The following is a 16163-nucleotide window of genomic DNA, read 5'->3' on the forward strand; positions in this document are numbered from 1 at the left end:
TCCATGATAATTGAAGTTGTCACAAACCATCCTTTCCCCTCCTGTTACAAACCCCAAAGTGGGATAACTAGACAAATGAGCTCATTTCTCTGACCTCAGGTAAAGGAGACCCTGCTGATGAAAAATCCCACAAATTAGGTTTCTATAAAACAACTGACAACAATACTGCTATAGCACTGACTGTTGGAGGATCTCATTGCATTTTATACATAATTTATTTCACACCCTTGTTAGTTAAATACTATTATTATTATTAGTATTATTATTCCCATTTTATGGATAAAGAAGAAAAAGCAAAGAGGGATTAACTGATTTTCTGCAAGGTAATATATGAAATATGTGTAAGAGCCAAACATAATATCCATGTCATCTGAATCTCTGGTCTATATTTTAATCACAAGACCACTCTTCCTCCCTAATCAATTATGAGGACAAGCTGGTATTTTTAAAAACACTAACGCTAAAATTGTTTTTGCAAATATCCCCCAAAGACTTCATTTGATAAGTAAAATGTAGTGAAAATCAAAATACAGTGATTTACTAATCATAATGGATGAAAGTCACCCCCATGCAATGGGCACGTACAAAGCCCATACACCTCTGAATTCTCACTTAAGCTCCTTAAAATAGGGGTTTAATGGGACTTATGTGTTGGACCACCACATAGGGGGTGAATTTCATCCAGTGAGAAAATTGTTGATTGGGGAAAAAATAGGTACAGGTGTCACATTTTAGAGTGCGATTCAGACTTGTGAGAGGTTGTGTCACTGCTTGCCCTGTAACCTTGGGCACCTCACAGGGTTTTGCTCTTGTAGCTCCCAACCAACCTACCAGCATTCAGGTCAGACCCTGAGTGTCTGTGTGCTAGACAGCCCTGGTTCAGCAGGTCTGACTCCATCACTGTCTATAGTGCCACAGTCCTACTCTGGCTTCCACTAGCCATGGTTACTACTTATAGGGTGACTCCAATACACTCCCTGTCCTACAACCTTGACTGAGGAGAGGACCAGTCATCATCTTGCTGGAAAACTGTGGGTGACTGACCCTCTTCTCAGTCAAGGTTCTGGGACTGGGAATGTGTTGGGTCACCCTGCTAGTAGTAACCAAGGCTGTGGAAGCCAGAGAGGGGCTGTAGGCAGGCTGCTAGGATCAGAGATGCTAAACCAGGGCTGTCTAGCACACACATACTCAAAGTGTGACCTGAATGCTGGTAGATTGGTTGGGAGCTACAACAGCAAACATTGCGAGCCGTCCAAGGTTATGGGCAGGTGGTGACACAAGCTGGTTTGGATTTTAACTCAGAATGTGACAACAGGATAGCCACTATAAAAACAGATCACAAGAATTACAACTTCTCTTAGCCACATAAATGGTTTGAATTTTGAGTCCTCTGGAAAACTTGTGCAAAAAATGTTTTAAAACTTGTTAATCTTTCGCATTGGTTGACTAAAAAAAGACAAGGGATGAAATCCTGGCCCCAATCAAGAGAACGACAAAAGTCCCACTGATTTCAGTGGAATCAGGATATCACCCAATGTCTATGGTGTATGACCAAGAATATTAGTTCATTAAATGCACTAAGGCTTATGTGCCACATAAGCCCTCAATACAGGGTTTAAATTGGATTTAAATGATACACAAGACTTTTACTGGTCCTCTGCAGCAGGGTGAATTTCACCCATAGAGAATAAAATGTTACTTTGGTATGTGTATATAAATTTAGAATAAAACTGTGCACAAAACCCACAAAGATATTTTGATTTGGAAAAAATTACAGTCATGTGTAATCACACTTCAATTTGGCTGAGAAGCCAAGATTAAAACATCAAATAAGATTCAAATAGGAACAGAATCCCAACATGTCATACTTTCATGCTACATCAGGATCTAACTTTATGGTTCAAACAGTCAAACCAGCTGTGACTTTTGTATGCAGATTTTAAGGCAGCCTTTTAAGCTGGGGGGAAGAAAGTGCGTGAAGAGATATTAGTTTAACTTATAAGACTTACTGAAATGTAGAAATGTACAGTAAAAACTGTAGGTTGACAGAGAATTCTTAGAACACTCAGCAGTACAGATGGCCTTTAGCTAGTTATTTCAAATACTCAGCAACCTCTTTAAATTATCCATCAACCAAGTTCCTAAGAAAATGCATGCAGTTTTTAAAAATGCACTGAAAACCATGATTTAGATTATGCTGTTGATTAAGCAAAATTTGCTGAGACAGCAAAGGAAGTGTAAGGTAAAATCAATAGAATAGACTTTGTCATTAAGTCAAAAAATGTAATTATAGTAGCAACAAATTGGTGAAGACAATTGTGTCCCTCAAAACCATGGGTTCTGATGAGACCAAGCCATAAATTTCTCAAATTAGTTGAGGGTGGGAAGTAGAAGGGAAAGCTAATACATTCTTCTTGTAAAAACCCTGAGACACTTCTTTTTATCTGAAAGGACATACAGAGTTAAAGACAGAATAGCACCAAGATTAAAATAGCATTTGTGTATGAAAATTTTAGGCCCTTCTGAATGATGAATTTAATGGCTTATGTTGCACCACGTACAGGATAATTAAACACACCTGGTTATGGCCAGTTCTCCAAGGCATGCCCTAAGACAGATGTGTGCTTTCATCTTCAGGATGTAATGTTTTAATTATATGTCATATGTCATAATTTAGGTATATCTGTCCCTAGCTAGATAATGGGATATATTTTCACTAGTTAACTACTGTGGTAATACATTATATTAATGTTCCATTTATAAATGATGAATAAAGCATTAATAAATGGTTAATAGGTTGTTAAACTAATGGTTAATCAATTGTTATAGATTTTTATAGTGTCAAACAGGTAAATAGGTTGCTTGTAAACATGGCTTATAAGCATCTTCTGCACCTTCTACAGAAGTTCTTATAACTATCTATAACAAACTACTCATAACTGTAACAAGCTTGTAACTTCAGTTATTAATTTTAAAAGACTTTATGAGATTTAATATAAAGTGTGACTGGTAATGAGCTAAATTTTTAACAGCAATCAATCCTCTGTGCTCATGCATGCAATTTACATCTGTAAAGTTTGCAGCCCCAACAAATGAATTGTGGGTGCAAAACAAGGCAATCAGTCCTGTCACTACATGCATGTAGATGCAAATTGTGTAGAATTGTAAATATTCAGAATGGCATTCACGATTCATTTTGTGGCCACAAAATGCAAGCAAAAATTTTGGAGCTGTTCCTGCAAACAAGAGACCATTCTTCTGAAAATTTACCTGCAATAAATTCTAGTAGCATTCTCTTGTGCCCATTTTTTAATCTGGCAGAGAAAACAAGATAACAGCTGGAATCACAGGTTTAGTATGACAGAAAAGGAGTCAGTTTCTTCAAAGTTTCTATATGTTATGTTGATGTGAAAGCCAAGAATCATTCAATATTTTAGTTAGTTTTTCCAAACAATGAAGCCTGGTCCAGTTCTAGCCAGGTCAGCAATTCTTTACTGATGACTAAGCGGTTAGTCACATGGAGAGATATAAACTTCTGTGTTAAAAGTGATTTTAAAAGTGCTTAAAGAGATATACTGCAAACACTGGTTTTATCACAAGATAAATTGATGGTACTTGGAGGGAAATAGTAAGAGGTTTATTTTTATTTGTTTATTTTGATTTATAAAAATAGGTACGATGTTAGCCCTTTTCCAGTCCTCTGGGACCTCACCTATCTTCCATGAATTCTTAAAGACAATTGCTAACAGTGCCAAGATTGCTTCATCTGGGTCCTTAAGTACCTTAGTGTGAATTTCATTAGGTCCTGCCAAGTTGAATACATCTAACCTATCTAAATATTCTTTAACCTCTTCTTTCCCAATTCTGGCTTGTGTTACTTCCTCTTTATTAATTATATTAATTGTTAAGCATCTGGTCAGAATTACTCTTTTTAGTGAAGACTCAAGCAAAATAATCATTAAACACTTCAGTCGTCTTCATGTCATCAGTTATTAGCTCTCCTTTCCTGGTAGGTAGTAGACCTACACTTTCCTTCATCTTTCTCCTGCTCCAAATATATTTATAAAATAAACAGAATATTTATTTATCTTCTTCGCTTTTATATTCCTTGCTCATTTTCTGCCTTATCCTTTCTAATTTTGTATCTACATCCTTGCACTATATTTTTTGTACTCAGTTTTGTCCATGTTTCCTCTTTTTTGCAGGATTCCTTTTAGATTTTTCAGGTCATGAAAGAGTGCTCCTGATGGAGCCTTACTGGCTTTTTCTATTCTTTCTATCTTTCCTTCACATTGAGATAGTTTGCTGTTGTGTCTTTACTGTTGTCTCTGATAAACGGCAAGCTCTGCTGAACAACTTTTTTCCCTTTAGATTTTCCTCCAATGGGACCTTGCCTACCAGTTATCTGAGTTTGCTGAGTCTGCTCTTACGAACACCTTTGTTCTTATTCTGCTGCTCTCACTCCTTCCTTACCTTAGCATCATGAAATCTATCATTTCATGATCACTTTCATCCAAATTGCCTTGTATTGTGAAATTCACAAACAATTACTCCTTGTTAGTCAGAATCAACTCTAAATGTCTGCCCCTCTGGTTACCTCCTCCTCTGAAAGAAGAGAAGGAGGTATGTCCCCAGTACATTCCAAGAACAATGGAGCCAAGGAGCAGGCCCGGGATGGAATTGTGACTTTCCCTGCTCCCCTTTTACCTTTGAAGTGGAAGTAACGTAATTCAGCTCTAGAAACTTATTTCCAATCTCATGCCAGCCCAGCTCTGTAGGATGGCACATTAGAGGGGCAAGCCATGGCTCGAGGCACTAAAGTATTAGGATCTTGGAAGGTCTTAAATAGCTTCACAGGCAGTTGGGAAAGATTTTTGTACCCCAGTGCAGCCATGTAGGGGAAAAGATCATCCTAGCCATGAGTAAGTGAATACGTCTTGCACTGTATCCTGAATGTCAATAGATCAGAGCTATTTCAGACTGAGGGGTCTGGATAGGGAGGAGGTTCCAGAGACATAGTCCCCGTGCAGCTTCCTCTCTTTTGAGTTAAAGGCAGACTCATCTTGAACACCCCCGCTGATATCTACAGCAGTATGGTGCAAAACAATCATTTGGAAACTCTTTAGAACTAAAATTTTTTTTTTTACATGGAGACATTGACTCCTTTTGGCTTGCTCACTACTGCAGTGTAGTTTAAATGTGCCATGTGGGTTTTTCATTCTTGGAATATTGAAAGCAATGTATCTGCCTAATACATTAATTGTACTGGAACCAAGCAATTTTTTTTGTTATTTTATATTAGTTTCATTCATATTTGGGTAACTAGACTCTAAATGATTGGGAATTAAATCTATTCTCTTCACCTATGCTTGGGGAGTTTCCTTTCATTTCCATAGGTATGTCAGCTGACTTTGGTTTCATTTTTCCACACTTTATTGCCTGTTTAAAGCTCTGCCAACTGCAATGGAGTGAAAGTAGAACTTTACAACTCCCTGAGCATTTTCAGCACTTTGAAGTGAGAGGTGGTGCATTAGGTTAATATGCTAAACCTTCTACCCCTCAAAGACTGAGTTGCGAGTGAATTGAGTCTGATAGTCTCATCCTTGTTCTAGTGCAGGGGCGGGCAAACTTTTTGATGTGAGCACCACACCGGGTTTCCGAAATTGTATGGAGGGCCAATTAGGGGAGGCTATGCCTCCCCAAACAGCCAGGCGTGGTCTGGCCTCTGCCCCCTATCCGACACCCCACTGTTTTTTTGTCCCCTGACAGCCCCCTGGGTACACCTGCCCCATCCAACCACCCCTTCTCCCTCTCTTCTGACTGCCCTCCACCACCCCATCCAACCCCCCTCTCCTTCCTGACTTCCCCCCCGCCGGGACCTCTGCCCCCATTCAACCCTCCTGTTCCCCACCCTCTGACTACTACGCCCTCTATCTACACCCCCACTCCCTGACCACCACCCTGAACTCCCCTGCCTCTATCCAACCCCCCAACCCTGCTCCCTGCCCCCTTACCGCACTGCCTGGAGCACCGGTGGCTGGTGGTACTACAGCTGCGCCACCCAGAGCACCAGGACAGGCAGCCGTGCCGCCCAGCTGGAACCAGCCACGCCACCGCGCAGCACAGAGCACCGGGTCAGGCTGTGGCTTCACAGCTGCACTGCCCAGCAAGAGGTTGCAGCCCCGCCGCCCAGAGCATTGCGCCGGTGGCACAGTGAGCTGAGGCTGCGGGGAGGGGGAACAGCGGGGGAGGGGCCGGGGGCTAGCATCCTGGGCCAGGAGCCCAGGGGCTGGGCAGGAGGGTCCTGCAAGCTGTAGTTTGCCCACTTCTGTTCTAGTGGATGTTTATCCATATCACAAAACCACTGTATGGCTTGGCACAGTTTGTAGCCTCTGTTCATGTAAGGCCCAGGACAAAAAAAGTAGAAGTTTTACAGAGCAAGATTTAAATGTTTTGCAATACTTTTTTGGGGACACTTCACCCAAATTAAGCCAAGCTTTCATCAGTACTAATAGACACTTTCATTACGATCAAATCACAACTAAATTAACACAACAAAAATCCATTGTGTGCTGGGCAATAAAGTATTTCCAGAACCGAAATTTTGTAGCAATATAAAGTTGTTTATTGGTCTATAATTAGGCAGCAATCAGTCAGCACTTGACATTTTACCACACTAACTGGGTGTAGTGCATAACTATCAACTTTTAAGTGGTTGATCAAAAATCTCCCATTAAGCTTCCAGTAAAAAAAAAAAAAAATTCTGCCTGTTACCATGAACATGATCAACATTACTTTAATTATTACTCAGGAAACTGAATTTTCAGCTCATTTTATCCAGTCATACGCATTCTCTGTATCCATTATAAGAGTTGTTGCCTATCACATGATACTAAATTAAATATTTCTGTCACAGAGATTTCTTCTCCACCCTTGTATGAATTGATAATCCTTGTTTGTCTTTAATCAAATATAAAGAAAAATAAGATGCATTTTTATATTTAGCTATATCAGTGAATCCAAATAAAATTAGACTAGTCTGTTTTGTGTACCAGGCACTACTTATTTTTTTACATGATCGAATCATGATTCTCTTTATCAGTCATTATTATTATCCTATACTTGCAATGCATAAGTCAAGCCAAGAACACCAAAGTACATAAATTGTAGCTCAGGTAATTGAGAGAGCCAATTGAAATAAATTCCAATTAATATTGCGTTCATAATATAAACAGAGAGAAACAATTTCACATTAAAGGAATATAAGAGACAAAGGCTTTAAGACCAAAGATGATATGGTAATAGTTATTATCTCCCTAAGACCATAAGCCACGATTCAGACCATAGAGCACTTGAAGGTATCTAAGGTAAGAGGGACAGAGAGGATACAATACCATGCTGAAGTTATGGTTTGTTCAATTGAACATAGGACTGTGAGCCAGGAATTCCGTAGTTTTAATTTTGTCTCTGATGCTAACACATTCTGATGCCCTGGCCAACTTTCTGCTTCAATTCTTCCATCTGTAAAATAGTGATCATAATATTTACGTCCCCTAGTGGGATATTATGAAGATTAATTAGTTATGTTTGTAAAACACTTTGAAGATTAATGGGGCTGTGCAGTATATGTGTTAAGTATTATTATTGTACCTTGAAAGGGAAATGTTAAATGTAATTTTATGATTTAGTTGAAAGTTGGTTCCTTAAGGAGGATTGGTATTTTCTCTTCAAAGGATACCCTTTCCTATTGTCTTTACTTAACCTGAAGAGCTACATGTGCAATGGCATTCCTCCCATGTCAGAGAGGCTGGATGGCACTCTCACTGGAACCCTTAAATACAATTTGTAGATGTCCCCTAGTGAGGGTTTCTTTGCCTCTACCTTTATCAACTTCTGTTAGACCAGGAAATGAGAGCAGACTTGAGAAGCAAACTTGAATCTAGTGCAGCATTGACCCAGCATGTTGTTCAAAACATTTGGTCACAAATAAAAAAACTAAGATGTTACAACTGTGTTGTTCAAAGATGAACAATGAATGGAGGCTGGTGTATTAAGCAGCCAAGTGGCATCACTATTTATTAACAATTTGTTAAATCTTACTATATCCTTTATCTATAAACAAATTTTATGTTATCCTCCCTTTCTAAAAGGGTATTGGAGGTAACCAATTACTGTCTGCTATATGTTACTTTGAGAGATGGGTCTAATATAATCTCCAAACTGAACTCCCTTGAATTTCTGGGCTGGTGACTTTCAGATTAGAATCCCCAAATCCAGATCTGCCCTTAGGGCTTTGGTCCTGATTAAGATTCCTTAAAAACAGAGGCCTGTTTTCCAGTTCTGACTCATCAAAAATATCTACAGTTTTCATAAGATTTCTCCCCAAATGGCAGAAATCTTACCAAGTCACCTAATTTTGGAGATTTCTATGACAACTCATGCAAATAGCTTCGGGGATTTAAGTGTCAGCTAATCCATACTCAATTCCTACCTCAAATTTAAACCTTTTTCAGATCTGACCCCCTGCCACCTTCTCCTGTCTCTAATTAATTTGTAACAATAAGGTTTGTGATATAAAAAATAGACTTAATCATTGAATTTAATGGAAGCAGGAGCCAGAGAACAGAGGTAGACTGTGTAAATAGGGTGAGGAACTAACAACCGGGTAAAAATGCCAGTAGAGTAGCATACCATTCTGAATATTGTGTTAGTGAAAATTGGTATTTTCTAAACTTCCCAGGCACATTGTATATTCAATATTTTAATGTAGTCTTTGTCCTTTGAGCTGGCACACGGTCATTGTCCCCAACCATTTAACTGGTCTGTCCAATAAATCTGAAAAATCTGTTCCCTGAATACTCTGCTTAACTTTCCTAAGTTTCCTTCACTTTTCTTAAGTAACAGCAGTCTACTTTGACAGCTATAACTTCATTTTTGCCCATTAATTTAATTGGCATAGTTTATAGCCATCTACTGTAGTTCTCTCTGTTGTCCTGGTGGTTACATCTGTAGCCTTAATATAGAATTTCCTGGGGGTTGCTTTCCTCTTGTTATCTTTGAGTTTCTGTAAATTTCAGCATCAGAGCTACATTTCCATGTAGAATAGATTTCCCCCCACCCTGCCCCATTTTCTAGCATTTTGAACCTAGTAATGGAAAAGAAACAGCTTGAGAATTGATTTTAAATCTTCTTCCATTCCTGTTCTCTTCTTTCAAGGAATTTGCACTAGAAATGGGCTCTACCAGAAACCTAAATCAGAATATCCATTGAATCTGGGGAAGGGGCGAATTTGAAATCTGGACCCAAACTCAGATTCAGAGTTTGTGGTTTAGACCCATCCTACTTCAGAACCTTCACTGGATTTATGCAGCCAAAAAGGCACAGGGTCAGAATCAAGTAAATGTGTTCATTTTAGATATTTGTGGAAAATGTAACACTTAGATATCTTCTGTTGATTTATTCGTGCAATTCCATGTAACAAATAATGGTAGTTATTCTCTCTCACTTCTTGAGGAGACTGGAACGCCTGCTTTCCTATATTTTCCCATTTAAAAAAAATCAGAAAATACAAACTATTGGCTTAAGTGTCCTTTGTTCCTAATTCTTTGATTTAAACAAATATTTAACATCCTATAGAAGTCACGGTTCTCAAACAAATCAGAAACACTGCAAAATGGCTGGGCAGACCTATTTATAAAATCTCCTGTGTGGAGGCAGCAGCTGCTTCTTGAAAAACACCCTGTTTTGGTAGGGCCCTACCAAATTTATGGCCATGAAAAAACACCTCACAGACCATGAAATCTGATTCCCGCGCCCCCTTGAATTTGGGCCTTTTCTGTGCTTTTACCCTATACTGTACAGATTTCACAGGGGAGGCCAGTGTTTCCCAAATTGGGGGTCCTGTACCAAAAGGGAGTTGCAGGGTGGTCACAAGGTTAATTTGGGGGGGGGGGGGGTCACGGTATTGCCACCCTTACTTCAATGCTGCCTTTAGAGCTGGGCAGCTGGAGAGCAGCAGCTGTTAGCTGGGCACCCAGCTCTGAAGGCAGCGCCTTGCCAGCAGCAGTGCAGAAGTGAGGGTAACAGTACTGCAACCTCACCATACAATAACCTTGCGACACCCCCCCCACACACACAGATAACTCCTTTTTGGGTCAGAACCCCTACGAAAAGGGGTTCGGCGGGGGGAGAGAGAGCTCAGTAGTTTGAGCATTGGCCTGTTAAACCCAGGGTAGTGAGTTCATTCCTTGAGGGGGCCATTTGGGGATTGGTCCTGCTTTGAGCAGGGGGTTGGACTAGATGATCTCCTGAGGTCCCTTCCAACCCTAATAATCTATGCTTCTATGAATTACAACACTGTGACATTTCAGATTTAAATAACTGACATTATTAAACTTATTATTTTTAAAATCCTATGACCATAAAATTGACCAAAATGGACTGTGAATTTGGTAGGGCCCAAGATATAGCACTGTCTTCTCTAAAGACACCATCTACCAGGATTCTCATTCCTGAATCTTTGAGCCTTAGCGCAAGCTGAGCAAAGCATCTGCAGCAGTTAAAGAATTATGACCCCTTTGGCAGTGGGATAGGGTGTAATAAGCCAGTGCCTCTCTGAATATTCTGGTTATTTTCCTCTAGACCTCAACTGATGAAGGAGCTTCTTGTTTGCTGCACTTCTACATCACTCCACATCACCCCAGCCCTTGTAACGGTATCATTTTACTTTGTATTTTCCTCCTTTCAGTTGGTTAAGTATTTCAGCTTGTTTGTGTGTTTAAGCTTCTTGGCTTTGTGATTTTTGGAGTGAGTGTGCTCAACCATTTTGCAGTTTTTCTGAAACCATTTCCATAAATAATAGAAAGTCACCCTCTATGTACTGTATGTATGCTGCAAGATAACAAGAGTACAAATGAAAACTCTTGTGTCACCATCATAACCTCCTGAAAGCACCACATGAAACTATTGCAGATGAACAGAGGTTTTTGCTAAAGCAGATTCCTAATGGAAATTACGCAAATATTAGTCTCCATTTCACAGAGTTAAAGGTCTGTGCCAGTGTTGTCAAATGATATAGTGCAGAACTGTACCGTTGAGTACTTCTGAAAAAACAGAACTACAAAACCATATTTTCAATCTACTTTAGGGCACTGACGCTCCACACAGGTGATATTAGAATGATTCATTATTGGCAAACATGTTGAGATTCCCATAGTCCGATGGGCCATACTCTTTAAGTTGTAGGTTTGGAAGTACTTAGTTTATTTCTGAAGTACAATAAAAAAATAAACTTTGGTCCAACATGTTTCATTGTCAGACAATCAATGTGATTTATTCAAATCTTTGGATGCAGGGTTTTTTTTTTCCTTTGCTCTTCTTTCCCCAGTAAGATGGCAGTAGGGATAAATGTCTCTTGAATCAACCAAAATCAGGAGGACCCAAAACTCTTGTATTTTTTGAGGGGAGGGAAAATATCATGCACGTGTTCTGCTGAATAGGAAACCGCCCCTATTTTCCAGAAGCTACTCTAATTTACACCCGCTAAAGATATGGTCTGACTACCAGAGCTCCTTACCTGGCCAAACCAGGCAATCTGGGTCCCATACTTGGACCAGCAGATTTTGGGCTCTATAGTTTAACTCTAGATGAAGTTAGGCTCCAAAAAGTTGGAATCAAGATTCTGGAAAACAGGAGAAGTTTCCTTTGTCAGCAGTACATTAATAAACGTTAATTTAAAATGATTGATTAAAATAAAATGTGATTAATTAATTGAAAATAATATTTTAATTATTTTCCATTGATTATGCCAGTGGTAAAACTAGTATTTGTAGTACCCTCTGAAGTTCATCACTTTTAGTACAGATCCCTTTATCTCTGCATGGAACGAGGATTAGTATGGGCATTATAAAGATATGAATATAAACAGCTTTATAATATAAAAACCTCACACTATGGTAGGCAGGTTATCTAGGGACTCATTAAAACAGAGAAACAAATTAAAACCCGGAGACAAAAAAGTTAACCCTTCTATAGTCATGAGACAAAAAGAGGGGATTAGTGGGTTACAGATTGTTGTAATAAGCCATAAATCCAAGGTGTCTGTTCAGTTAGTTAAAGACTACTCGCCATTTCACCATCATTTTGGTTCTGCTTATTTTTCTGGATGATGCAGCAGAAAGCCCCAGTCCTGACTCCTTGGAGGCTGGGCCAAGGCAGAGAAAGTCTATATGCTGATTTGCCAGTGCCCCAAAATGAGAGGTTTCCATATTTTGTTTCTTTCCCTCAGCTGCTTTCCTGTTAACCTGTGGCTATAGCCTGGGCCACACATGAGCAGAGCTCTTCTCGAGTGTATACAAAGCAATGCTTTTTAAAATTGGCCAGCTATTGACTACAAGCATGGATGCGGGGGATAGAATATGATGGGGAAACTATGAAGGAGCCGGAGTCTGGTAAAGAGCAAGGAGGACTAGGGGTTGGGAGAATGGACGGCAGGAATTAGGGTTGCCAGATATCTGGTTTTCAACTGGAATGCTTGCTTGAAAAGGGCCCCTGGTGGCTCCAGTTAGCACCGCTGACCAAGCCGCTAAAAGTCCGGTTGGCAGCACAGCAGGGCTAAGGCAGGCTTCCTGTCTGCCCTGGCTCCACACAGCTCCCAGAAGCTGCCAGCATGTCCGGGTCCTCGGTGACGGGCCACCCCAAGTGCTGGTTCTGCAGCTCCCATTGGCTGGGAACTGTGGCCAATGGCAGCTGCGGGGGTGGTGACTGTGGGCGCGGGCAGTGTGTAGAGGCCCCTGGCACCTCTGCCTAAGAACCAGATATGCTAGCTGCTTCCGGGAGCTGCCTGAGGTAAGCGCCGCCTGGCCGGAGCCTGCACCCTGAACCCCCTCTTGCATTCCAACCCCTTGCTCCAGGTTGGAACCCCCTCCTGCACCCCACCTCTCCCACAGCCTGCACCCCTCCCCCCACACACACCTCAACCTCCTGCCACAGCCCTGAGCCTCCTCCCGCATCCCTTCCCACACCCCAGCCCCCTCCCCCAGCCCTGAGCCCCCTCCTGCACTCCAAACCCCACATCCCTGGCCCCATCCCAGAGCCCACAGCCCCAGACGGAGCCTGCACCCTCTCCCACACACCAACTCCCTGCCCCAGCCCCGAGCCTCTTCCCGCACTCCGAACTCCTCATCCGCAGCCAGGAATCCCCTCCTGTACCCCAAAGCCCTCACCCATGGCCACACCCCCATCCAGAGCCATCACCTCCTCCTATACCCCAACCTCCTGCCCCAACCTGGAGACCCCTCCTGCCTTCTGAACCTCTCATTTAAGGCCCCACTCCAGAGCCCTCATACCATCCCGGAGCCCTCACCCCCTCCTGCACTCCAACCCTCTGCCCCAGCCTGGTGAAAGTGACTGAGGGTGGGGGAGAGCGAGCGATGGAGGGAGGGGGCATGGAGTGAGCAGGAAGCAGGGCCTTGGAGAAGGCGTGGGGCGTGGGGTGTTTAGTTTTGTGCGATTAGAAAGTTGGCAACCGTAGCTGGAATTGAAATGAGGGGGTCTTTCTTGGGAGAGGCAGGAGGAGGGAGCATTTAAATGGGAGACGGGAGACTGCCGGGCAGGAAGGGAAGATGTAAAGGGTAGGGGTCATGGAAGGAGGGATGCAGAGGGTTAGAGGGATAAATCCTGGCAATTGGATAAGGCAGAGAGAGGGACGTCAAAAGGTATATATACATTAAACATTCAGTGCTTACACTTTTCTAGATATAAAACTTTTGAAAGTTTTCAAGGTGAATAAAATCCTCCACGACACTCCCCCTCCTTTCCTCTCCACTGACCCGACATACCCACACCCACATTTTACCTATGGACATAGTAAATCTGTAGGAGGTGAGGCCTCTTTTGAAGCCCTATCTGTCAGTGCAGGCCTCGCCTCCTCTAGACGTTGTACACCAGTTTAAACTTTTGCTGCTCATTCAAAAAATTGGGAAATGTACAAATAAAACAGTTCTTAATAAGATTGAAAGTTCATAGATTCTTAAATTCTAAGAATGATTCATTAATTCATAGATTTTTAAGGCTAGAAGGGATGTTATGATCTTTTTGTCTGACTTCATGCATAATGTAGACTACAGAACCTCACCCTGTAATTTCTTCATGAAGCCCCCATAACTTTTTTGGAGCTATAGCATGTCTTTTATATATCCAGATTTGATTTAAAGACTTTGAGTGATGGTGAATTCATCACATCCCTAGATAAGTTGTTCTACTCATTCAGTTACACTCACTATTTAAAATTTACATCTTATTTCTAGTCTGAATTCATCTAGCTTCAACTTCTGGCATTTGGATCTCATACCTTTTTCACTAGATTAAAAAGTAATGTACTATCAGAAATGTCTTTCTCTTGTAGGTATCTATAGACCATAATCAAGTCACCTTTTAACCATCTGTTGGATGATTAAATAAATTGAACTGAAGTCTCTCATTATAAGGCATGTTTTCCAGATCTCAGATCATTCTTGTAGTACTTTTGAAAACCTTTTCCCAATTTTTACCATTCTTTCTGAAGTGTGGATGCCATAACTGGACACAGTATTCCAGTAATTGTCTCACCAAGCTATATACACAAGTAATACCACCTCCATACTCCTACTTGATATTCCTCCACTTATGCCTCCAAATTGTGGTGATATTGAGCAATGATGGATTATATGGCAGTGGGGGAACTGGCAGGATCTCATATATTGGTTTAGGAGGTAGTTGGCCTCCATTTAAATACACTTTCAACCCTCTCATTTTTATAACAAAGATTTTTGTTTATGAATGTAGCTTAATTCACTAATGGAAGCTTACGCTCTGCAGTAAGCAAAACTTGTTATATTTCTTCATAAACCTATAATTGGTCATTCACTAGTGTCGTGCTTCAGTGATTTCCCGATAAGTAAACATTTAATAATACTTGGGCTGAAAGTGTTGGGTTCTAGATATGAATTCTTAAACAATTTGCAGACTTTGTCCTCTCTGAGCTTCTTGGTGAAAAGGTTGCTCTCACTACTTCTAGCTGGTCTACTGCCTTGAGAGCTTAACACAGCCTGAAAACAGAGTCACTGGTTTCAACACTTCCTAGAAAGACATTTATTGCTGTTGTCAATATTATTGCATGCTGCTGTCCATTCCAGACTAAATAATGCTGTATCTTATATTGATCTAAAGCTACAGTTCATGTTCTGCTGGTGCACAAAGTGATGACTTTTTAGAGTAAAGTGTTTTTAATGCAGTTACTCTAAACCACTTCATTTCACAATAGCCCAGTATCCCATCTACTGACAGTGGCCAATGCCAGGTGCCCCAGAGGGAGTGAACCTAACAGGTAATGATTAAGTGATCTTTCTCCTGCCATCCATCCCCATCCTCTGACAAACAGAGGCTAGGGACACCATTCCTTACCCATCCTGGCTAATAGCCATTAATGGACAACTTCCATGAATTTATCCAGTGCTCTTTTAAACACTGTTATAGTCCTAGCCTTCACAACTTCCTCAGGCAAGGACTTCCACAAGTTGACTGTGCGCTGTGTGAAGAACTTCCTTTTATTTGTTTTAAACCTGCTGCCCATTAATTTCATTTGGTGATCCCTAGTTCTTGTATTATGGGAATAAGTAAATAACTTTTTCTTATCTACTTTCTCCACATCACTCATGTTTTTATACACCTCTATCACATCTCCCCTTAGTCGCCTCTTTTCCAAGCTGAAGAATCCTAGCCTCTTTAATCTCTCCTCATATGGGACCCAATAATAGTGGGGGATTTCAATTATCCCCATATTGACTGGGAACATTTCACTTCAGGACGAAATGCAGAGATAAAATTTCTCGATACTTTAAATGACTGCTTCATGGAGCAGCTGGTACGGGAACCCACAAGGGGAGAGGCGACTCTAGATTTAATCCTGAGTGGAGCGCAGGAGCTGGTCCAAGAGGTCCGCTTGGAAATAGTGACCATAATACAATAGCATTCAACATCCCTGTGGTGGGAAGAACATCTCAACTGCCCAACACTGTGGCCTTTAATTTCAAAAGGGGGAACTATACAAAAATGAGGGGGTTAGTTAGACAAAAGTTAAAAGGTACAATGACTAAAGTGAAATCCCTGCAAGTTGCATGGGCCCT

General features: G+C 41.1%; 1 protein-coding gene across 4 annotated transcripts in view; it reads left to right on the forward strand.

Annotated features, from left to right (window-relative positions):
* The window catches only part of CCSER1 (coiled-coil serine rich protein 1), a 1044860-nt gene that overhangs the window by 924314 nt on the left and 104383 nt on the right, over positions 1–16163 (forward strand). Inside the window, exon 10 of one of the 4 annotated variants that reach the window (XM_045019270.1) lies at positions 10642–10714. The exons of the other annotated variants lie outside the window; for them this stretch is intronic. Coding sequence (XP_044875205.1) covers positions 10642–10714 — 73 coding nt within the window. The remainder of the gene's footprint in view (positions 1–10641; positions 10715–16163) is intronic. 4 annotated transcript variants of the gene reach the window in all.

The sequence above is a fragment of the Mauremys mutica genome, chromosome 5 (genome assembly GCF_020497125.1).
Source record: "Mauremys mutica isolate MM-2020 ecotype Southern chromosome 5, ASM2049712v1, whole genome shotgun sequence".
In the NCBI taxonomy this organism is placed as follows: Eukaryota; Metazoa; Chordata; order Testudines; family Geoemydidae; genus Mauremys; species Mauremys mutica.